The sequence below is a fragment of the Strigops habroptila genome, chromosome 5 (genome assembly GCF_004027225.2).
Source record: "Strigops habroptila isolate Jane chromosome 5, bStrHab1.2.pri, whole genome shotgun sequence".
Taxonomy (NCBI): domain Eukaryota; kingdom Metazoa; phylum Chordata; class Aves; order Psittaciformes; family Psittacidae; genus Strigops; species Strigops habroptila.
The window spans coordinates 43479126-43504602 of record NC_044281.2 but is presented as its reverse complement, the minus strand read 5'-3'; the positions used below and the strand labels follow the sequence as shown (position 1 = coordinate 43504602).

At 41.3% G+C, this 25477-nt stretch overlaps 1 protein-coding gene across 3 annotated transcripts; it reads right to left on the bottom strand.

Moving 5' to 3' along the window:
* Positions 1 to 5137: 5137 nt before the first annotated feature.
* On the bottom strand, positions 5138 to 23162 carry ARL5A (ADP ribosylation factor like GTPase 5A). 3 transcript variants are annotated; one of them, XM_030485586.1, is made up of 7 exons: positions 22826 to 22909; positions 22012 to 22114; positions 20760 to 20820; positions 17558 to 17705; positions 16355 to 16438; positions 13795 to 13946; positions 5138 to 13251 (listed from the first exon to the last, which is right to left on the bottom strand). In XM_030485586.1, exons 4-7 carry the CDS (start codon positions 17699 to 17701, stop codon positions 13203 to 13205), a joined length of 429 nt encoding a protein of 142 aa, XP_030341446.1. In that variant the 5' UTR covers positions 17702 to 17705; positions 20760 to 20820; positions 22012 to 22114; positions 22826 to 22909; the 3' UTR covers positions 5138 to 13202. The 3 variants fall into 3 exon arrangements, with proteins under 3 accessions (XP_030341446.1, XP_030341444.1, XP_030341445.1); XM_030485584.2 differs by lacking the exon at positions 22012 to 22114 and having other exon boundaries at positions 22826 to 23162; XM_030485585.2 differs by lacking the exons at positions 16355 to 16438; positions 22012 to 22114 and having other exon boundaries at positions 22826 to 23162.
* Between the last annotated feature and the right edge of the window lie 2315 nt (positions 23163 to 25477).

The following is a 25477-nucleotide window of genomic DNA, read 5'->3' as shown; positions in this document are numbered from 1 at the left end:
TATTTCTTTCTTTTAAAGATAGAATTTTAAGACTCCTCATCCTTTGCTCCTTGTTTGGTTTCATGCTCTGTTGCCTACAGGGAAGATTTCTGAGGCTGGTGTCCCACAGGAGGTGGGGCTGAGGCAGCAGCTGTCTGTGGCAGTGGGCTCTCCTGTTGGTGCTAGGGCAGAGCACCCACGGCACACAGGCAGCCACTGCATTAGCCATGACACAGCATTACACATTTTCTCTCATGAGCTCATCTCACATTTAATGGAGAATGTGGCCTTTGACTCCAGTTCAGAGCCATCAGCTTGCCCATACACTTCATGCACAGCAGCACCTCCCAATAAAACCCTCCACCAGTTTTTTTTGCTTTCTACTTGTTTGCAGTGTGCAACAGACTTAGCAGTAAGTGTTTGCTGAACCCCAAATCCTCTGAACAATGTACACAAACTTACTGCTGCAAAGATCTTGAGGAATCAACCCTTATGATAGAAGACATCTCTCACAGGGTCACAGCCATTAAAAATCACATTGAATCCACATCAGACCTAGTGCTGATTGGCAAGGGTTGGACAGGATGAAGCCCCACTGGCTTCTGCTCAAGGGCAGCACCAAGGAGCACATACTGAGACACAGGGACTCGCTGCTGCTAGGAGAAGCCTCATGCATGGTACAAGGTGGCTTGTCAGGAAGCTACCAGGGAGGGCTCTGGGCCTTGGTTTAAATACAGAATCAAACACCAAGGCTTTATGGTGGATTCAGTCAAAACTCTGTATTTAGATCTCCGTTTTTGCAACAGTTCTTGGACTCTGCCCCTGGTTTGGTCACAAGAACTAAATCACAGTTTCATGACATTTCATTAGTGTTTGCATGGTGAGAACTGACTGAACCATTTGATGCAGACATCCAGCACCTGCAGCTGTATCACCTCCTTAAACACCAGCCCCAGCCTAAACCAGGGGGCCCAGGGCTTTCCCTCCCAAGCTGAGCATTGTCCAGCCTTGCCTTAGGGACAAGCTGCTCCAGACTTACCGATGGCACGACTGGGCTCAGCACATTGTTATACCGCTCACAACACACCATTGTTGTCCCAGGCGCTTTGTGCTTTTCCCTCTGAAGGATCCAGTTCCTAAGGAAATCAACAGCATTTGCCCATCAAGGCTTAGTAACAGTTAAATTCAACATGCCACAGTTTGGGAAATATGGCAGTTTATGTGACACATCCTACCTATGCAGATGGTATTACTCAAAACCATATCTCCTGTAACCTGGTCCTATTTCCCCCCATTTTTTTCTGTGGAAGAGGGTTTTTTTTCTGTTCAGGCAGGTCACACACAAGGACACACAGTGGCAACATTGCAGCTTGGGAACCCAGGCACCCTGGCAGCACCGGGCAGGGCCTGCTCTTGTCACAGGGTCCCCCCAGGCAGGGCATGCAGCGTGGCTCCCCGAGTCCCTGCCACAACACAGCTCCATACACAGAAGGACAAGCAGCAGCCATGAGTCACACTGCCCCATTTGAACGGCTTCTCAGGAGTCCTCCATCCCTCATGCTGGCCCCAAATGAGTCACTGCAAACCTCACCCAAACAACAGACTTTCCTTAATTCTGCCTAATTCACATTACTGGTTTATTATACCTGTGAACTATGAAGAACAAAGGCCTGGAGCAGAGGGAGATATTTTGCTGAGCAAAGGTAAGGGTACTTCAGATTTTTAAAATAAAAACAGGTTTGAAATTTCACACCTATACAGGATTTCCTTCCCCTCCTAATATGCTGTGCAGCTCTGTGCTTTGGGTCCCTTGTTACTGGTGGGTTAATTAATGCAATTATTCACATCTTGTTTCTATTGAAGTCTACGATGATCTGCATCATGCTAGGGACTTCAGCCCATGCCCTTTACCATGTAATCTCACATCAGCGACAGCCTCTGCTGTATCCCCAGTTTGCCACTGCTGGTTTCAACTGTTAACATTACCCATTGCAGATTAATAAATAGGACTTTGCCACAAAAAGGCCACAGGCTTTCTATCCACCCACCAGCAGGGTCTCAGCCTCACAGCTCGTCTGGTCTTGTCACTGTAACTGGATTAACAACTGTTACGTTGTGATTATACATTAAAACATCAGGCTAATACATTCCTAGTTACACATAGAAAGCCTTTTCTTGTTTGCCCAAAACAAGATGTCGAGTGCAATGCTATGACAGAGTGGGGCTGCTCAGCCCACCTCAGTTGAGTAGCAAGCCACTATCTGGGTATAGACTTCATCTAAATTAATCAAAATTATAGTGTGTATGAGAGCATGCTCAGGTGCTAAACCAGCATTAGTGCCACAAACACTGACCCTGCTGACACTTCCAGCTCTTTCAGGCCCACCTCCATCCTGCCCTCCTTCTGCTCCTCACCACCTATTCCTACCCCTTGACCAGCGCAAAAAAAAAAAAGCTGTTTGAGCAGTCTGATCCATACCGATTTAGCTCTAACTTATTCAGAGGTTACAAATAAAAGTAGTTCCATGGCAATCAGGTTTCCAAGCCCTCCGCAAGCATCTGTGGTGATGCAAGGGAGGGAGAGGGGAACGGGATTTCTTAAAGTGTTTGGTTACCTTGGACATAGCAAAAAAAGGGGGGGGGGGGGGGGGGGTTAAAAAGAAAAGCTTTCTACTAGAAAGTATTTGCTAATAAAAAGGAGGATCCTGCCCCCATCTGGCCTCCTGGGAAGGAAGCAGCCCAAGACCAACCTTCCGAAGGATTCGCTGCAAGAAATCCTTGGCAGAGCAGTGGGCAGGATGCGAACGCTGGCTCCCGAGCCACTTTCCGCAGTCAGAAATGGGTAATAATTCAGGTTTTGGGTCAAGGTTTGACTGGCAGAAAAATGGAGATAATTATCATCTTTCTGACGCAGCTCCAGTCAAGCTATTGTTTGTTTGTGAGGTACAGATGCGTCCAGCGTGTGAATGGGAATATATAGGCCTCACTATCTGCTGCCAATGTGGGAAGGGAACCAAAGTCCCCTCAGTAAATCTGTGCCACCACCAAAAAACAGAAAAACAAGAGTTTTACTTGCTTTGCCTCTATAAATCTGTAGCACATCACATACTCTGTATTATACTTCCAGACAAAAAACAGCTTTGGGAAAAATTACTCAGTCTGCAAAGCTGGGCTGCTTGTCCCCGTGGGCCACAAGGAGGAAGAGGTAGGAGAAACCCATTGGTCAAAATCCAGAGGGACCTTTTGCTTTCAGAAAATTAGAAATAAGGTTAAATTTTAAATTTAAATCTCAAATTAGCTGGAGCCCAGATATCCTCCAAATGCCCTCCCCTTCTCCCTGCCCCATCTGCCCTCCATCCTGGACCTCTCACTCCTTTCCTGGGCTCAGCATGAAATAGTGACTGTTGCTGGTGGATGGCAGCAAAAACCTCACTTTAAGAACAGGATTTTCTCACCTTATCTCATTTAAGAGCTACCGAACTTACCAATACATGCATTTTTTGCATTATCCCAGGATTCTCCTTAAATGCAACAGAAAGGTAAGAATTAATGGTCTGAACATACAATGGAAAAAAGTTTCTCCCCAGACGCAGGCTGTTCTTGTCCATAGGATGGCAAAGAACTGCTTGTTCCCCTCTGCAGGAGTTGACCTTAAGGAATAGTCGACCACTGACAAAAACAGGGTTTAGCTATGGCAGTTTATCAGTGCACAGATGACTAAAGGATTCTTTGTACAAGACACTCAGAGGATGAGCAACACCGGGATTCCACATCTGCAACTGGACTTGGGCTGCTGCTGCCAGAACCAAAAAAATCCCAACGAGATCTTGTATCAAAATGTCCATATCAGACCACCCAAATGCCAGTTTACCTCCATATCTTACATGCATTATAAAACGAATACAAATGTGTTAACATCAAAAATCAGTTAAAACCTGCACACTGAGGAGTTTCTGTCCACAGCAGATGAAAAACTTCAGAGCTAGTGGCTAATACATTTTGTGTAAAATCAGTTGTTTTAACCACTTCTCCTCAGATAAATAAGCACAGGTTTGTATTTTATGTGGAGGTCCAGAGGTGATGGGTAGAGTGTATGTGCATGGACGACAAAGGTGCGTGGATAGTTGAGTTCCCGTCAGAGAGGGTCTCAGTGGTCTTACCAACTCACACCCCACAGCATGCAAACACTTACCAATGAGAAACCTCACCCAGCGCAGCAAAGACCCTCCATGACCCATGGCTGGGTGGAGCAACAGTGCTACAGGCTCCTTTGCGGCATCTTACATGCCACTAGTCCTCAACAAGTGTAGGCATGATACAAGGATTGGTGACAATTTATTAACTCACAGCAATTTATTAACTCACTCTGGTTTCTCTTATGCTCCTGGCTGACACATGCAAGAGGTGCTCTGTGGAGAGAGAAAATTTACAGTTTAAATGTGTCCTTTGGACAGCAGCTTTCCCTTACTACGTTAACATGTTCTTAAGAAATGAAGAATTCTCACTTTGTTTCTTGAGACATGTTTTACAACAGTTTGGATGAAAAATAAGGTATTGGAAGTTCTCATGAGATTTGTGTATCAACTAAAGTTCAAGACGTTCCTTCATTTATCAGCTAGCCTGTTCACTGCACTGTAAATACTACAGCACCTTTGGCAAGAGAAATCCACACATACCGACAGAAGTATATTGCTTATAGGAACACGCTACCAACAACATCAACCTGTACTTAAATATGCTGCCAAATATATTTAAAGCCTTTTGAAACAAAAGAAACACTTCTTAACCAACAAAGCAACTGGATTATTTGCTGCTCAGTACACTGTATACAACTGAATATTTTCTAGAAGCACAAGAAAATCCGTATTGCACCAGTAAGGGAAGATTTAAGGACTTGCAGAACCTCACATGGTACAAGCTGAACTCTCCCGAGGCAACCATCCCCCAAGATGAGACCAAACATAGGCTCAAGTCATCACTACCTATAGGCTTAAAACCAATGCACACGTACATCTCCGAACAGCAGCAGATGCACTGGCAAAACCTATTATGCTAAGCAAATTCAGAATTATTATATATATCACTTTGAAAAACAAGTTGTCAAGCTTACTCTGAAAATGGTATGGCGAGTCTGAAATGAAGAAATTATCTGGCCAACTTAATACAAACAGTAAGGTTTATTAGTTGCTTACACAACTCTAATATGCATCCATTAATTCATGTTCCAAAGCTGTACATATTGGTAGTAATGGGGTGTCTGATAGGATTCAACAGTACAAGGACCTCAGAAGCAAGTCTTCAACAGTACCAGCATTTATACTAAATCTTTATTTATGAACAAAAAATTTAGACAATTTTCATTGTTACCATTCCATGATTTGCATCTCTTTGTGTGACTCCAGTTGTTTGGCTACAGATATATATACATATATATTTGGAGGGGGGAAAAAAGCCTTCCAATTCTGAAGAATAAGGGGCAAAAAGTAAGACAAAACAAAGAAGGTAATAACAAGAATCAACCCTGAATACATTGACTATTCTGTAGTTTTGCATCTAATTTGACCTCATGTTAAAGAGCCATATTCAGAGAGAATAAATCAATGTGCAAGAAAAGAGTAATGACATGACCTGTAATTTTAAAAGCGTTAATAGGATTGAAAAAGATGTACTGTAATTTTAATAAAACAAAATAAGAAATAATTAAAGAGAACACAGCAGTCTAACTTCTATACAGTCAAGGAGAAAAAGTCAAAACGTAACAGCATTTTCTGTCAAAAAGTCTATTTACAGTTTCATACACCAGATTGTAAATGACTGTGCCATGGCTCATTTCAGCTCTACACAAGGTACACTGTTGTTGGATGCAGAAGTGGTTGGAGTTTAGCAGTGGTGAACATTTTTTTTGTGCGCAGTTAAAATGAAGGTATTTAATGCTAACATCATACTGGAATAAGAACCTTCGGAAATACTTATTTGGTATATATTTTTAATGGACCACTGTGGTGATATACAGACCAAGATTAGACAGCACCAAGGGGATGAGAGGCAGGCAACAGGCACATGGCCCAAGAAATGAAAAGTTCAGAGAAACCCTGTACTAAAATAGACAAAAATAAGTATGTGATAATGGTGGGGGTGTTAAAATCACCTTTTATTTACTTGGAATGAAAAGGAGAATAAGAGTTATCAGAAAAGTTGTACCAAAGTCAAGGAATAACTGAGTTAAGAGGAAAAGAAATACAACAGAGACAGCCAGAGTGTGGCACGGCTACGACAGCAGCTCACCCTTCCTTCTTCTCCATACGATTTTCGCTGGAGGGTGGAGTACAGCAATGTGTGACGCAGCCACACCGGCCAGCATCAGGGAGGAGCTGGAGAAAAAGCCCACCCAAACGGGAAAAGGGTGTCACAAAGGAAAAAAGACTTCAGCTAGTCACACAGCTGAAACCAGAGGCCAAAGGACAAAGAGTGAGGAAAAGCATTTTGCCATCTCTCACACCTTCACACCAGAGGGACGGATGCGTTTACTGATTCCCCAGAACTCGGTTAACATCATCTGCCTGTGCAATTACGATGTTATTGCACAAGATTACCACATGGATACAAATACTGCAGTTTGAAATCAAGCAAGAAGTCCAAAATTAACACATGTGGAACAAGGCTGTGCAGGTTGCAGAGCAACACACCTTTAGTACAGTACCATGACAACTGTATTTTTCAACCCACCTTTGGCTTCATCTCTTTTGCTTTCTAAAAAGTCACCTGTGATCCCTACCACTCACAAGGCTGCAAATACCAGCAGGCGATATGTGAATATGCAGGAGCGGTACACCACCACAATTCAGCATTTTCTATGGGAAAAGAGCATTTCACCATTCATTTTAATTTCCATTCTATGTGAAACCAGCCAACACGTGCTTACTACCCAACTTGTCCCAAATGCCAAACAATCTCCTAACACAAACCCCGCCATAGCAGTTTTGGCAGAGCAGCACGCTTCACCCTCAAAACACCAAGAAACTCCCATATACTAGGTCAGAAATAGTCTCTTTGCTTATAAAGCTTCACTGCAACACACACACACAAAAGGTTTAACAAACAGTAAGATTTTGACAAGTTATTTCACCTTAAAAATAATAAATACTGGTATGTTCTGAAGAATTAGCAATTCTGACACTGTCTGTAAATGTGTATATGTTTGTACACAGCTCCCTGCCCCAACAATTCTAAACCAAATTTGTGTTTGTTTCACAAAGAATTAGAAGACAAGAATGAGAAGACATGAGTCAGAAGATGTGAATAAATTCCCTTCAACTAAATGAAAATCAGATTTTAAAAGCCAGGAAAGACAGAAAGAGGCAAGGGGAAAACAATTAAAGGAATGTTCTGATAAAATTTCAGGAAAAGTTACTTTACAGAATCATAATTGAACTTTATTATAATAAATAGCTGTATAAAAAGTTTTAGCCAAATTACTTAGATAAACATGTGGAAGTTCCAGACACAGAAGTGCTCAAGCCAGGAAATGCCAGCCCTCGCAAGCCTTGTATTAATTTGAAGCAATAATTTTGTACGTTCTGGAATTAAATTTTATTGCAGTATCAGTGTTAACCACATACTTTATGCATTTCTTTCAGAAAGAAGACAAACTCTTTAGAAAGAGAAGTACAAAATACAAGCGATCAAAAGAAATATGACTCTGGTCATATGATTCATGTGTATATATATGGATGTTATTTTGTGTTCATAAAAACCAGGCAGATAACATACTATAACATAACTACATCATCAGTATACTAATCTGGTAAGTTTATACTCAAAGAATTGTAGGTTTAGTGTTGGACATTAGTATTATCATCCAGTTCTTGGCAGAGCATAAGGACAAAGAAGTCGGTTCCCTTTGACTCCTGCCGGAGAGACAGAAAGGCAGACTCAAGAGCAGCATGTACAGGCTGAGTACACAACTGGGGCCACAGGATTAAAGGGTTTGGAAAAGGATGTTATAGGAAAGTCAAGGGCATGCTGAAAACATTCCTGAAACCACAATACAGACACAGTTTAAACTGGATTGGTTACCATTCCTCTATCATATACTACCAATTCTTCAATTTATTACCCATAAAAGTGCTGAGGCTTTCCAATCGGAGGTGTTTTGGTTTTCAATCTCTGAATCTCTCAGCACGAGAAGAAGTTTTTTCTTGGCCACTTCTTCAGCCTTCCACAGTGTCTGATGCAGGACATATTTAGAAAAGAGGAACATTGAGCTGACGATTTACAAAGAAAGATTTATAGCCTTCTAGGTAAAGCAGCATGTTCTACCTTAATTCAGTATGAGCCAAGTTTTCTAAATTTACAAATATGAAAAGCTTAAAAAACATACCCAGCTTGTGTCCTTACTCACAGAAGGCCTGGCTTAAAAGGCTAAGGATAGTACATGAGTGTGACCCTGTTACGGATAAAGGCTATCTGATGTGAAGAAAGTTTTCAAAAACAGTTTCTGTACAGTATAAAAGTTAACCAGTAAAATCCTAGTAAGGCAAGAATATAATTTCTGCTTATGATTCTAAAGCACATTGTAAAAAAGTTACAGTGGCAACCACTTATAATTTCTCATTTTTGTACATTTAATATATTCACTGCAACAATTATATTCAAGTCACATTTGTATTTATAATACATATCACAACTATATGCAGAGACATTTTTCTTTTTTAGTGCCATTCTTCGTGACGTTAAATCATTCCTATCCTGTAATACTCAGTGATGCACCAGTTCAAGGCTTAATATTACATTCATTGGAATTCGTGAAAACGGTTTTTCAGACATAGTCTGACAGTCGCAAAAAGCTAATGTTTTCCTAGCCAATTAAAAAGGAACTACTTACATTAGGAAGCTTGCAAGGCCAAGTATTCTTGGAGTAAGTTATTTAAATAGAGTTCCTTGAAAAAAATTCCAGCTAACCAGTCTGATACAAGGACGAATTTCATACTTCCTTTTATAAAGCAAGCTAGGTATGCGATGCCTGATAAATGGAAAAGTGCTTGGAATGCAGAAGATTGAAAGAACTGTAACAAATAAATTTATCATAAATCGTGTTAAAAACAGCATGTAGGGAGGGAAAAAAACCACTCATTTACACACATTAAGATGCTTTTATAGAAATATATCTATTTTAAGGAAAATGGAAATCGTAGCATAGGAAGAAAAAAACCCAACCACTGAATTAGTTTTAGGCACTTGAGCTGCATAGACTGTAAAGGTGCCTATCAGATACGTTTAACATTCACACCCCTACACCTAAGAACATACTATATAATGCATAGGAAAACAGGTATTAAGCCACCCTGAAAAAGAAAAAAAATTTTAAAAAAATGAAGCCAGGTAGATCCCTGTTCACATTTTCCAAGCTCTATATTCTGCCTTTCCTCACAATTTAAAACCTGCCTAATTTTCAGGTCACAGAGGCAGCATATTATAGAGATGATTTACCAAGTTTATTACCTGCTAAACCAAAAGAAACATTTTAAGGATTAAGCTGTTGGAATATGACTTACTAGCAAAATAAAAAAATAGCAAAAAATAGCAGTAAAAAAAATGGCATTCTGCAGCGTAAACTTAAAAAAACATTTTTAAAGACCCTTCCCTTTTTCTTTATAATATCCTAAGAATGAATTTCATGAAGAACAAAGGCAAACTAAGGTTAAGATTTAGCTGAAAGCAAAGGCAACACAACACACAGAGGGTGAAAATACAAAAGCAGTACAAATCAAGGTCATGACTCATGGTAAAACAATCACTTCCAAACAACAACGAGTGAAGTTGAAAGCAGCACTGATGCAAAGTTAACTTGCTTTTCTATGGACACAGCTGTGAGAAAAATGCAAAAGGTCCTACAGGAAGAAGAAAAGCGATGTAAACAAAAAGCACATATGAAAAGGGGTTGTGTGTTCGGCTTTTCTCCAGCTCTTCTCCAGCTCTACTAGGGGACTAAACTTAAAAGCATTTCTATCTTTACACAAAAGTCAAGGTGTGTAGGAAAGGACCATCACAGCCACAATGCTACCTGAGGGTACGTACTTGTATAGTCTTCTAAGGTTCATCTTGTTAGTATCTGAGCAAACAGTTGTTCTCATGAAGAACCTCCAGGCAGGCGAACTTTCCTACAAAAGCTTCCACTGCAATGCCTGGATGATACTATTCCACTTTCACTCTGCTTTGCTCCCCTTAAAACGCACAATAACACCAACCACAGAAAGTGAAGATTTGGAATCCCTATAGAGACTGCAAATCCAGCATTTAAAATGAAGGGGTGTCTTCCCTCGATTCCTAAGCCCCTGTCAAGAATGCTATAAGGCAGGCGATGCACCAGTAAGTACTTGGCCACCACTCAATTCTAGCTCCTGAAGAGCACATCTCCCCTCTAAGATATTAGGCGATCACAAAACACATAGAGAACTCATCGTTGAATGTGACACAACACACAGCTTTTTTGTAGTTGGGTTAAGGCTGAATTGTTCACTACCCAACACACCATTTAAGTTCTGGATTATAAACTCTTTAGGGCACAAAAGTCTTTGTTTTAACATGTGGTCTTTATGCGTGCAGTTATTCCCAACTCTACTAGGGTCTGTTGCCACTTGCAAAACAAAAGATGAAGTGAACCATGCAGTATCTTAGAGGTCACAGAAAGTGGAAGTGGCCAGGTTACCCAGAGAGAAAAAGAGTCAATGTAAGTTTGCTTATGTGTAGACAAGATGTCTGGTTGTAACATAAGCCATACCTGGAAAAAAAACACCACGCTTTTATTACATGCACATATTAAGACCTACAAATTTACGCAAGGGAGTAAGCAGCAGAATACTGCTTCATGATTCTTCTTTCATTAACTCATTTTCTTAAAAACAAAAACTCCACACACAACCCGTGCAGACTGGATCTGGGGTGGGGCTTTGAGCAACTTGGTCTAGTGGGAGGTGACCCTGTCCGTGGAAGGGGGGTTGGAACTAAATGATCTTTAAGGTCCCTTCCAACCCAACCATTCTGTGATTCAGACAAAAGTATGCAGTATTTAACACTACTAAAGCAAAGTATTTTAAAGGGATGAACAGGAAGACATAAGACTCAAAAAACAAACACTTAGGTTTATAAGCAAGTCTGCTTTTTCTTTTTTAAGACTAGAAAACGTACAATTCCATTTCATATGCAAGTGTGCACAGAGCTCTTTTCTTGAAGATACTGCCAGATAAACTGAGAAAGTCTTTGCATTAAATTGTTATTTCTTCAAACATTTATACATTTTGCAATACACCAGTTAAATACCAATATCTATGTGCATGCACTATAAATATATGCATGTACACATTAAAATGTTTACCAAAGACAGCAGATTCCCTAGCTAGTGAGCATCAGAAAGAGATAACAAAAATATATTAAAAAGTTAAATTCTTTACCTGCCTTTGTTAAACAGAAACTTTTGAAATGGCCTCCCTTCTTTTCCCCACAAATTCCCCACATGATCTGCAGTGAAGGAGGCAAATGAGAAGGCAGGTGCACTGACTGGATTATCCCATCACCAAACGTAAGCACCTTAAAAAGTTCAAACTAAGCTTTTTCTTTAAAATGTCTTTTCCATCCTTATCAGATGTGTGAGCAAAAGGAACGACATATTAAACAAAGTTTTATTTCATTTTGCTACATTCCCCAAACATCCATCTCCAACATAAAAAGCCTATGGTTAAGGCTATGTGCACCTTCACTATACTGAGAACATTTCAAACCATCCAATTCCCATCCCACTGAAAAGCCTGTATCCTTGAAAATGGGAATTCTAACCAACTTCATATGGACATTGTCCCATCAGGTACTACAGGAAGAAGAGATAACCACATAGTGTTCTGACGCTTCTTTGTAACTCACCTGGGGACCATGCAAGAAAGTTTTATTTTCAAGAATTACTGCCCTGAAACTTCTGCAGGAACACGATCAATGGGTCACTTACAGCTTTTCAAGTAGTGTCATCTGTTTTGTTCCCCAGCCCAGCTCCATCCATTGCATATAGATATATATACATTTTACACTATCAAAGAGAAGTGTGCCTTCCTCTGAAAAACACTTAATACAGAGTATGACTTGGTTTATAAGATTCCAGTGGGACTTTTAAACATACTTATGTGCCTCTTCTTTGATTAAGAAAAAAAAGAGATGACATTTTTCCCTTTACGACAGCTAAAGGTACTTCTACTAGACTTGAACCATAAGTGAACAGTACTGCAAAAAAAGAGCAGCAGTATCATAGGACAGCAATAGGACAGCATGACACACACTTTTTGCAATCACCTAATCCAATCATGACTACAGAAAAGAAAAAAGGAAAGGAAAAAAAAAAGGAAACCCCATTTAATTTTAAACTCTTTGGCAAATTTTCACTGTTTGCCGACACTGTACCTCGAAGCTCAGTGTCTATATGCCCCAATCCATTACAGCAGCCTCCCTAACTGAAAAATCATGTGAAAAACAAGCAACGGTCTTAGGAGAGAGTTTGCTTTATAAAGTTGTGGCAAGCCAACTGTCTGATGGATGCTACAGCCATACAGATAACAAACGAAAAGAACTTGTGACATGTTGGCAATGTCAAATATTAGTATTACTGTCAACATACTGATTCAGCTTTACACACTGGTCTGAACAGATTGCAATTAACCTAAAATTGAGGTATAAATATACACAAATATGTACAGTACACATACAGGAAAATATTTTGCATTTGTAACATCAGTAACCTTAAAAATACTGGAAAGTTGATATCTATGCCATTGATTTGCTTGCTAATTTACTGGAATAATGAAGCCAACATCTTCAACTAGAGAGGACTACAATGGAATAATAAAACTCAAAATTAAAAGCTCCTTCCTCTCACTTCATCTTCACCATGCTCGACATTGGACAATTCCAAGTGGCTGTATCTTGAAAAGAAGGTTGATCACAGCTTTTAACGCATCCTCAGAGGAAAACAAACCAGAAACCAAACTGGAGCCATAACTGCATCTTTCTTTTTGCTGAATGGTCTTAATTTATATACACGTATGTGTGTGTGCATCCATGTAGAAAATAAAGTTGAAATCAGTTCAGTATAAATACATCTAACCCATTAATTCTGCCACTGTGAAGGTAATCCTGGGTACAGCTCTTTTTAAGCAATGTCTGTGCAAAGAGGTCATTAAAAATCATCTGATCTTAAGTCTTGACATCATCCATTCGAGTCCTTGGCACAGTCTGTAAATGAAAGAGAGAATTTTTAAGGAATACATGCACTTCTCAGGCTAACTTCAAAGATTAATTCCATAGCACCAATTTATATTATTCCCAAGAACTCTGTAATTTTCAGTGAAAAAATAATTCCCAGAAACAATCCACTATGAGCACAGCATTTCCTAGATCTTACTATGCAATCTATGCTTGAGAGACTTCAGATCCCAGCACTTCAAGACACACACTGAAGTGATCTCTAATTATGATTATTCTTAATACACCAGAACAGATTTTAGGTCCCACCTCCTTTAGGTTCCCACCTCCACCCTCATTAGGCCTAAATTATAAAAAATTTATCACTGTGAGGTGGGACTGTGGATTTGATGTGAAAGTTGGTTTTCAGATCACGCTGACCCTAAGTCAGTACGTTCTGAGCTTGAAAAAAAATCTAAGATTACTATGTAAGATTATTATCAACAGGGGAGGAACGTGTATTAAAACCAAACACTACAATAAAAATACAAAATAATTCAAGATTGTCCGCCTATAGACAAGAATACCTCTTACCCTTCTCCAGTTAGAGCACAGCATGCCTGAATGTGCCACTGGTGATCCTTAATTGAAGTCAATTTCAGAAACTGAGATATTTCAGCTACTGTCATACACTCTTTAACATCTTGCTTGTTAGCAAAGATCAGCAAACCTGCTTTTTTTAAGTCCTATGGAGAAAGAAAAAAAAAAGCAAAAAATAAATGATTACCAATCAGCTCTTGGAGTCAAAAGATGTGATACCAAAGTTGAGCACCTTAAGCCCTAGCAAAAAACCCCTAAACTGTAAAAGGCTGCAGGCTGACTGACACGTAACTTCAGAAAATCCTTTGATCCAGCAGACCAAATGTCCAATTTTGGTCTAGGGTGATCAGAGGCACCCTGCATTGCTGTATGCGTGCAGCTGCAGTAATGCCACACACCAGTCAAAGCCTCCCATTTAACCCTGACCTTTCCTGTGTATCCATCCCAAGCACTGCATTCTCCCGAGTCTGGCTTTTATCTACATACCACACTTTCATGTATTACCATACTGTTATGATTAATTTTAGTACCAAAATACTAGACTGTGCAGCAGTTCTTACATGGGGCAAGAGTGGGTTACCACAGTAGAACTTTTTAAGCACTGGTAAAACCTTGCCCACTGGTTAATCCCACCCATTAAGAAGCATTAAGACTGCCCCTGACAGCATAAAGCAAGCTGCAGTAATATTTTATTTAGAGGATACACAGTATTTCTAGAAAATCATCACACTGCTTTAGAATCGAAGGATAGACATCTACATGAACAAGTACACTACAAAAAACTTCTCTATAACGCACATGTAATATTTAAAACACCAGTATGAACAATCCAGAGAACAGCAACTGCAGGGGCAAGCTTATTTTATCTCAAGCTGCTTGGAATTACACTGGTACTGGCATGTATTATTAAAAATCTGTCCCTCTGAAAGTAAAAAGGTCTTCCCAGGATGCCAAGTCAAGTCATTCACTTAAATGCCTATCAGGCACACTAATTTTTACAAGCAGTAAAATTCCCAAACAATCTACTAGTCCAGAAAACAGTAGGAACTGACCCGGACAACTCAATTTTGCCTTAACAGAAATTCAGTTGAACTGATTAGCAAAAATAAAAGCTTTTCAAGGACTGCAAGGAAAAGCTATTCTAAATAAATATTTGACTTTCATCTCAGCTTATATGCATTGTTGTTCTCCTCAAATGTCAGAGCATCTGGAGAATTAGCAGAATATACTGAAAACATCCTGTTGTAAAACAATGGGCACATTTATTGTTAGATGGGTGCTTTTGGAGCACAGAAATAGACTCCCAACATGAAGCAAGGGCATTCATGCTGCTTGGAGTTCCACACTTTCCTCATTTCAAATTCAGTTCATTAAAAACTTCTGCATCTTTCTATATAGATTATGAAACAGAAGATACAGATTTTGTTTAGCAACTGCAACAGATTGAAGAATACATCTCAAATTCTGACAGCAGCAGACTCAATGGCAACATTCTCCTCATGCCACATTTAACACTCCACCACAACCAAGAAAGCCACACCTACTTTATTAGAATTTTATTAAACACAATTTTAATTTAAACACCAAAAATTAGAAATTCCAGACACTAGGGAAAGCACTTGTTTTTTCTCAAATGCTTTAGATTTCCCCAATCACTCAGAAAAAAATACATAGACAGTCTTTGCCCTTCCTGAAGTCTACTAAACAGTGGGTATATTTTGAATATAGAATATTTTGGGATATAATGCCATCAATTTATGCACATCTTTGATTCTGAGATTTAAATTTGGAAGCTTGGTATCCTCCGTATCATCTCATACAAACTGATCCAGTTTGCACTAAACTTGCCTCAGCAATAGTCAAGCTTATATAAACATCTTCAACAAAAAAATCAGGCTTCCAGTCCTGCTGCACTGCATAGATTGAAGTCTTCAGGACACCCAGGTCACGCAATAGGTACTCCTTGGTTTACACATTAGTCCAGTATTTATGAATCGGACTCAGACAGCTCAGTTTTAGACATGACACGGGGCTCAATTTTAAAGAGGTTCTTTATCAGATAGCAAATTATACTGTCATTCTGTAATTCCAAATACACATAGAATGATGGCTACAACAGCCATAAGGCAGGCTGTTTCTTCAGTTTTATAGCTGGTTGCTAAAAGAGGTATTATTAAGGCTGTACCTGTTCCACTGCGAAAACAGAAAACATTGAGCAACCATCAAATTATCAAAAATAGTAAATAAGTTGCTCGAGGAAACAATGGGGTTTTTTTACACTATCTCGTTCAGATATTAACACAGGTTGAAGCATAAAAACCACAAAGGTCGCTTATGGGTCCTAACTTCTGTTTCAGAAGCACTCAGGAGTTGAAAAGCTACTTTTGTGGGAGTTCTCTTCAGTAATTTGAAATTAATTTACAGCTTTATTGGGAGCTTGACAATAGACAGAGCCTCTAGCAGGAAGAAGACAGCTCTGATCCAGCACTACCCACAGCTGGAAGACCTTACCCACAATAAATATTAAAACAAAGAAAACACAGGGTCTACTCACCTCATGTGCTAACATTTTATACAGTTCTTCTTTAGTCACAGAAATTCTCTCTCTGTCTGTGCTGTCCACAACAACTATCACAAACTTTAAAAAGTGAAAAGTTATTAGCAAGAGAACAAACTCTTATCATTCTGGCCACACACTTGTCAGCAGAACAGATTACTGTTCCTATTCCATTGTCCAGACAGTCAGATATCATCTGGACCATCAGATATCATCCTATACCAGATATGCTTCCCCAGCACTGGCATAGTTTACTACTTATGCCATGGTTTGTATACAAATATAGCTGTGACACATCTTTTGACTTTCCATTTTTCATTTCCAAATGAAAAATTTATACCAAAAGCAAGAGTTTCTCTGTAATCCCAGATCTGGTTTTTGTTCTTTGCTTAGCATAACTGAGGTAGCATCTCAGATCCCTCAAATAATTTGTTGCAGCCTTTAAAAGGTAAACTGTATCAGCTTTCTCTCTACTTCAAGCACTAACATGCAAATAGACATTTACTTATAAAACCCCAATAAGCTCCATACTTCAAGAGCAAATATGCAGATACACGTCATAGCATCTTATAGAGAAGCACAGGAGAAATTGATTACTACTAAAAAAAAAAAAAACCACACATTTGATAACACACAGGAAACCTTGACTTAAACCATTACTTTAATCAAGTATGTGTGCTGCAACTTGATTGCTAAAGAGTTCTGAAAGTTCTTGTGGGCACTTAAGTAAACTGATTATGGAAGTTTTCAAAACAGAGCTCAGTCTTGGAAGAAAACTTTTGGGCTTTCAGTCTTACTCCTGAAGGGTTAGACAGGTTTTAGAGTACCCGCTACAGAGATAGAGGAGCACCCTCACAAGAGTGGACCTAAAACCATGGGGATCTGCAATACCAAGATAAACTGAGCACCTGCCCTAAGGCCACAGATGCCCAGACACAGAATCGTTACAGACAAATTGGTTTTCATTGCAACTCCATATTATGCATCTTACTTAAGAAATAAAAAAGCAAGTCATACAACAGCTTGCTAACGAGGAGACTTCAAAATTCAAACAGGAGCGCCCTGAAGCAGGTACAGTAACATTCACAGCACAGTTAAAACAGCCCTCCGGAAGTGTCTCTGGTACCCATTTCGGGTACGCTGTCCTTCCTTCACCAGCAGTGGTGACACTAAGTCTTCTAGCAAGGTGTTCATTCTCACCTCAGTGTTTGTATAGTAGGTGTTCCATGAAGACCGAAGAGACTCCTGCCCTCCAATATCCCACATCAGAAAGCGCGTGTTGTTAACCACTATCTCTTCCACGTTACTCCCTATAGTGGGTGAGGTATGCACCACTTCATTCATGGAGCTGAAGAGGGAAGAGTGCGAGTCCGTGAGAAACCGTGAGAACTAGGAAGTTATGTGCATTATCAAGTAACTGAGGACTCCAAATCAACCTGCTTCTATAAAAAATAGACTTGATGGTTATTTCAGGTAGAAAACTTACTGGGAAAGTTACAGGGAACACTTCTTATGCAGCAAACAGGACAAAGTATAACGGTGAAAGGCAAATAAAAATAAGTAGCAATAAAATAAGGACTCAATGAACTATATAATAATCAAATTACAGAGCTGAGAGAGTATTCACAAACAAAATTTATATTATAATTAATTAAATCATAAAGCTGAGAGAATATTTGCTTCAGAAGCTGTTTTAAGCAGTCAGCTTCTCTTTTTCCAGGCTCATTTTGGCACGAATGGGACACAGCAGTTGTTTTGTTTCAAGAATGTGGTTAAGCCACAAGATTTCCAAGGTTGCAGAAAAACAACTCATCATCCAGCTCCACCAAACACACTACATCTTGCTCTCCTTCCAGTGTAAGCCACTAAGAGCATACTTCTTTCACAATTCAGTTGCTTTATATCCAAACTTCTTTCTCTTCTCCCTTCAATGCAGCCCAATAACACTACTTTCTGGAGACAAATGCAGACACTAAATATTTCAAATATATTGTTTTAGAGATACTGAGTGCAACTTTGTCATTAAGACCACCAGTTTCATATCAACAGTAATAATAAATGTGTACTCTGGACACTCCTAAAGTTCAAATGATTTAAATGCAAAAAAATAAAAGTAGCTTCAAGGAAAACATCAACTATTTCCAAAGAACTTCATTATTTGTTCCTCTGATAATCCAGATATATTTTTCTATTTTATATGAACATTTTTTTGAAGCTTTAGCAGAGCTTTTCGTTACAGTGACAGCAATTTGAGACTCGTAATGGTGATGGAATACTTCTTGAAGAGAAAACAGAGAACCAAGGGGAGAAAGGGATGGTCCAATGTTCTGAAAAGGAATCCCAGTTACCCAGTGTCTTAGCAAGGGTAACCTTGCTAAGAATAACAAGAAACATTCTCACCACACACATTTGAAGGCAACTATACAAAAGAAAGAGAAGGATTAGAAGAACAAACCATAAAATCAAACTAAAGATAACAATTGTACAAGATTATAACTGTAGCTGATTTCATATGTTAAAAAACAAAAAACCCCAAAAAATCAAACAAAAACCACCCAGGTTTTGGCAGAGTTCTTTTAATGCTTCGAAGAGATGTGTCATTAATCCCCTTTCCTTGACTGAGCCTTTCTCATTCAACTTGTTGGCATCTTGCAATGTGCAATGTGATAGGTGGATTTTTCCCCCTCTCTCCATTGAAACAAGGTGAACTTGAAGCTTAATGGCGTCTCTAGACACCTGATCACAAAATCCTCCTGCTACCTGAGGGAAAGGAGGAAATCTAAGTACAAGAATGTGAAGAAATGAAGTGCCTGTGAAGCTGCCGTAACCTGTTAGAAGAATCATCACTCCAACATCTGCTGTGACCCTCCATGACATCCAAGGAATGGCCAGTGCACTAACCTACACTAGTTAACCTGCTAGTTACCTTGGTCCATCTCTCATTAAAAGTGTTCAACATATTCATTTGTGCTCAGAACACCTATTCACCATGAAGAAAGGGTAAGAGAAAAAATGGGATATGCAAAGATGGAGGTAGGGTTTCAGGAGGAGCCAAGCAGCAGGACAGAGGACAGTACTCATACAGAGCTCTGTCAAAGCAGCAAACGGGAAGAGGAATACAAGAAGAGAGAAGGGGAAGTCCTGTGGAGCTAAAACAGGCATAAAGGAAAAGAAGACATGTAGAGATCCACTGTACAAAAGGGAAAATAAAACACTGAAACTGCAGAAATAAGTAGATGAGAAGAATCATAAGACATTTGTGGAGGAAGTGGAAAGACACAGGCAGCATTAAAATGCACCAAGGATGGCCCTCAACTGCAGCAGTTACTAGTCTTCAAAAATATTCTTCATTCTATTTATGCTTTTTAAAATCTCTCACTCATGATTTAAATAACTACAACCACCTTCATCTTTTCACTTTCTCTGCAGAGTGTGCTAGGGCATACATGGCTAGAAATGCTGCATGAGCTTCATGTTTCAGCAAACCAAAAGCAGATCATAATTTGTCAAAACTCAAACATTCTAAGTAAGCATATTTTTAAGTGTAGGACTGGACCAGTACGTCCATAACACTGAAAAGGAATTATTTCTGATACTGACTCAGGATGACTTTTTAATACCAGACTACTTCATGTGAGAAATCACAAATCTGTTTCTAATATAAATAGACCTTGAGCTGCCTGTCCCACCTAGAAGCTTCCAAGTCTGTGGCCAAATTTGTTCCCTTTTATCAAAATGCAGTTGAGGACCAGAGATAATGAAGCTCATACAAGTTTAACGTAAACCAGTAGCAAGGCTAGTGCAAGACAAATACAAGTCAGTGCCACTGTTAAAGGCAGAAGCTGCTTGACAGCATGGGCTGCCACCAGCCACAGAGCTGTGTTGTCCTAGCTTCAGCCAGTGGTCAGCCCTCCTCCTTCCCCCTGTACCACACATGACATCAAAGTACATCTTGGCATAGAGGACACAAGTCATGGCAGGGAGAGGTCAGGCTTCCCTGGCTTTGCTGCTTACTCACAGAACAATTTGTTGAGTATTTACATGCTGTGGCACGGATCAGTTTAGCAGCACTGTCTTATGGCTAAGCCTCAAAATAATCATATTTTATGGAGCCAGCAAACAGCCTACACTGTGACAACAAAGGCAGCTGTGATTAAGTGATAGTAACAATGTAATGTGATAAACAAAAGCTCTGAACAAAACCTTATTTGTATACCAGACAAACTACAGACCTTTCCAAACTCTAAAACACTTGCTCTGATCCACTGCCTCCTATACTGTTCAGTAACCTTCATTGTGATGCTCTCAAAGTAAAACAAGGACAGCAGTGATGACAAGCCAGGCTAATATATATAACGCACACCTTGAAATACATGAAACATCAGAAGCAGTTCATACTTACAATTGATAAAGAATGGTGGTTTTTCCTGCATTATCCAGACCAACAATGATTACTTTGTGCTCTGAAATAAAGATATCACTAGTAAGTCGCATAGTTAACTTTGCTATCACGGTAACAACCATGTCATGAAACAAGGTTAATGTTGCATTTGAGACTGATTTCCTAAGCAAACACTGCCAAACTTCAGGTGCCACATTTCACAGGCCATATGTAAAAGTTTATTTGTGGAGGTGTACAAACCCATGCACTGTTCCGAGCAGGTAAATGACTGTCAATTTTTCCCCACCTGAGTATCTACAGGAACAATTTCTGAGAGATTACACGTGGATTTTTTCCTCCTCTGACATGCGAGGGCAACCTCACCCTGGAATCCTTTCCTAGTCTTCTACGCGTTTGTGCAGATTGTTACAGATTGCACTCCCCCAAATACAGCAGCTCTTCAGAACACATCCTTACACATGTTAAACGTTCATTTCCAAGTCTGGACCTTTATTATGGCTTGCAACATCTTAATCTCTTTGCAAAGAGTTGCTTAAAACCACAGCAACGCCGATTTACGCTGTAAGCAGAATGATCCACCCGTCTCCCTCACTGTACTCTTTTTCTTCCAGCTGGTTTGGAACCTGGAGAACAGATTTGCCTACAAATACTTTACAGTATGCATTCACACAATTTAGTTTTAGGTGAACCAACGAGTACAACACAAAATTACTCTGACTTCTGCAGACACAGTTTGGAGCTCAATGCCAGAATCAATTATTATTTCTATTTAGCACCTTCTTTCCTATACATCACAAAACTGAATTTGATTTTTACAGCTGGGTGTTGTCAAGAAGCACACTCAAATTTAGGATCTCCAGGACAAGTGAGCACTGCCAGCCCTCAGCTGTATTACACAACCTTTACTTGCACAAATAACCTTGGCTTTAACTGGACTATTCAGGCAAGGAAAAGCTTTGTGAGAAGGTGGTTTCTTTCCCACCTCCCCAGTGGTCCACAAGGGCAACAAAAAGCCATTACAAATGTGCCCATGCTTCAGGCAACCAGAGATCAATTCCTTCTGTTAGCAAAGTACACTCACACTGACTCATCACAGAGGAGAGAGGGAGGGGACAGGGGTCAGGTAAGTGGGGTTTTCTTAGTTTTTATCAATATTGTGTGGTTTTGCAGAGTTGTCTTATATACCATCAATAAAAACTCCAGTTTTAATAACTTTGCATAACTGCACAATATTGTAAAAATATCTGCTTACCTGACCCCACATAACTAGGAACTTTTGTTTCTGGTGTGATGTTGCCAGCATAGTGGATGTTAGGAAATTAGCTGGAAGAGAAGATCTGAGGTGGGGCTGGATGCTACAAGACAAAAATATTGTTTTGTATTTACACTAAGTGTTAATGGGCACATAACTTGGACATTCAGCATGCATGTGCAGAGCATTTAAGTTCACCGACAATCAAATTTAAAAGACCTTATCGACAGGGTAAGAGTATGTTCTACAGTTAAAGTTATAATTCTCATGAAACCCTTACTGTAAGGAGACAGGCACTACAAATCTGAGATTACAAATAACATGTACTCCATAAATGAGCGACTTTGCCAGCTATCGAGGTTTATCACTTAAAACTGTTAGTAAAGCGTACTCTGCAGACGACAAGGTGAAACTACACACTACAATGCTACACAGCTGTATTCTTTTCAGCGCACATTAATAATTTAACGTCCACCTTTCAGGAAATGAGCTCTGCATTGACTTAGAGAGAACACAAAGGTTAAACCCCCCCAACTTCTCTGGCCGCACCTCGTCCTCCAGCCACCCCCGACCAGGGCTGGGGGAATGCCGCCAGCTCGCCCTGCAGCCCCGGTAGCCAAAGCTGTGCCGGTTTACCGGCGCGGGCTCCTCCTATTCCCCCACCGCGGCCGCCCCGAGCCCTCCCGCCGCCCCGGAGCGAGTGCGCAGGCGGCGGGGATCCGCCGCGATCGGCGCCGGGCCCGGCCCGGCACCTGCGCGCCCGGACACGTCCGCGGGCCGCCGCCTCGCCCTCCTCCCGCCGCCTCGCCCTTACCCTGATGGTTGAACAGCCTCCAGATCCTGGTGAAGAGGATCCCCATCCTCAGCCGGGGCAGCTCCGGGCCTCGCCAGCTCCTCAACGCCTACTGCGGGCTCACCCCGCTCCCGGGCCGCGGGCGGCTCAGGGCCCGGCCCAGCGCCCGGTTTGCCGACGGAAAGGCGGGCTAGGGCCTCGCCGGGCCTGCTCACGCTCGGACATCGCCGCCGCCCCGCTCCTCTCGCCTCACCGCCTGTTCGGGCCGGCCGCGGAGCGGGGAGAGCGGCGCGACACGACACGACGCGCTGCCACCGGCGACCCCGCGGCCACCGTAGGGACGGGGGAGGCGGGGGGGGGGGGGGCGTCGCTACGACTCGACGTAGCGGGGGCGGAGCCGCGGCGCCGGCCTCCATTACGCGGCTCCGCCTCGGCGGGCGGTGCTGCGCTGCGCGGTGCTCGGCAGCGCGGGGAGCGCCGGGGTCGCTCTGTTTCTTGCGGTCGCTCGAAGCATCCAGAGCTGCACAAACGACAAATCCCTCTGTCCAGACCTGCCGCAGCGTTTAGAACCGCGGGGATGGTGGTGGCCGTGGTTGTGCTGGGGTGTACGCTTGGACTCTCATCCTAAAGGACTTTTCGCAACCTAAATGATTCTGTGATTTTATTTTTTTAACCCGGTAATAAATAGGTTTTTAGTGCCTGCACGTGATGGGCTAGAGACAAGACCTGGGGTGATTGCCCTCGTTTGTTTTATCCCTGACCAAAACAGTGCTTTAACAGAGGAGCACCGCGGTGTTTCCCTTACGTGTAAAGCTGACCCGCACTTTGAGCATTCCAGCCCAAGGCCTTCCCTACCTGTGTACAAGCAGTTTCACGTGGGTCGGTCATGTTTGTCTTGTCGCACCGGTGGTGGATGCGAATTTGAGCAATGGGTATTTTCAGCACTAGTATTTGTACTCTCTGAGGAGCCACGGGTAGGTTGGACACATCTTCATTTTAAATACTGCTGGTGGGCATGGTAAGGAAATGCCAAGCCTGCACTTCTCTGAAAGAGTAAATACAACTTTGGGAGATAATGTGGAAGAGTGAAACTGGTGGAAGGCCTGGGTTTTATGTTCAAAAGGCATATTCTCTGAAGATCAGGGTTTGGAGGCGTTTCTTATCACCACAGCAATCAGATGCAGTTCCTGATTGTTGACAGCTGAGTGGCAACTGGGCTAGCCTTGGCGTTATGCTCGGTCCCCTCTTGGGATGGAGAAGCCTCCATTGGGACATGGGGAAGCTCCGCTTGGGATGGGATGTGTTGGGACAGAGAAGCCTCTTTGTTCTTAAAGCCTGAAGTTCTCTGGGCATGCTTGTGTTCCTCAGAACTCTTGAGTGTTCCCTAACATGACTTTCTGTCATTGCTAGTATGTATTAATGGCTTTGCTCCTTGTTACGTATTGTCCTCTCGCCTGCACCACGGCCTCCCTTTTTCCTGTCCACAGAGGCGCTTACCACTGGCTCTGTTTTTCTTTCTGCTCCTTTGCAGGCTGGCACACTTCCATCCGCAGTTCCACCTCCACCTTCCTTACTGGCTGCCTGGTATGCTGCTTTCATCTTCCCACATGGTTTCTGGCCCACCTCCCATATGATTTACTCCTTTCTCATTTCAGCATTTTTTGCTTCTTTCCTTCTAGCAGCTTTTATTCTGATTGTGGCTTCTTGCTTTTATTTTCCCTGCTGCAATATTGGCCCATACTCAAAGTAGCAAGGCCAGTAGTTATGTGAATTTCCGTCTGTGCCTGCAGGCTTTCATGCTTTCTGTGGCAGTGAAGGGGAATATATGATCCATAACAACTGAAGAAAATAAATATCCTGATAATAAACTGGCATGTTACAAATTTAATAGGATAAAAATAAACCATGCACTGCACTAGTAACGGATCTATAGTCATCCATGTTTAAAATAACTAGATACAATGTATTATTGTCCATGGTGCTCATGCTTTACACCTTTATCAGCACTGACAATAGCGATGCGGTATCAACTACCTAATGTGGCAGGGAAAGCACAGTTAGCGCAGACACCCTCCGGCTGCTCTGTGAAACCACTGTTTGCTAAACAGCCACCAGCAGTCTGTGAAAAAAAATGAAAGTGTCTCGTTCGATATGAAGGTTCTTTGCCCTTTATGGCTTTGGGCTGCTGTTTTAGAACTACATTGCTCATTTTTAACCCCAAACATGACAATCAGTTGGAAAAGTAGCAACGCTTTATCCTGTGTAAGTGCAATGCATAAATACCCTTCCATACTCTTCAGCTGCTGGAATTACCAGCAGCTTGTTTACTGTTTATTCATTCCTCTTAGGACAAGTGAGGATGTCTGCTAGCTTGGTGCAGTGGCTTTGGAGAAGCTGATGGGGGAAGGCAAAAAGGAAATCAAGGTATATAGCAGGAACTGTCCCTCCGTGTGAGAGCTGCAGTTAGAAGGATGGTGTGTGACTGACAGGTAAATGAAGCAGCTCCTCCAGTGTGATACGCTTTCCAGAGGTTCAGCATTCAGCCTGCAATGGAATTAATTATTCATAAGCTGACAATTATCCCCCTTCCTGCTGTACCTCAGCTGAGAATTTCAGACGCATCTGATTCATTTCTCAGATCTCCTGGTGTAAACATGGAGTGAGCCTGAAATC

What these genes read in the sequence shown, in the direction of transcription:
- ARL5A (XM_030485584.2), bottom strand. Translation starts at nt 22,871, where the DNA reads ATGGGGATCCTCTTCACCAGGATCTGGAGGCTGTTCAACCATCAGG. An exon ending in GAGGCTGTTCAACCATCAGG is followed by an intron (nt 20,821 to 22,825) that starts GTAAGGGCGAGG and finishes TCTTTATTTCAG; the next exon opens with AGCACAAAGTAATCATTGTT. An exon ending in ACCACCATTCTTTATCAATT is followed by an intron (nt 17,706 to 20,759) that starts GTAAGTATGAAC and finishes TTCCCTCTTCAG; the next exon opens with CTCCATGAATGAAGTGGTGC.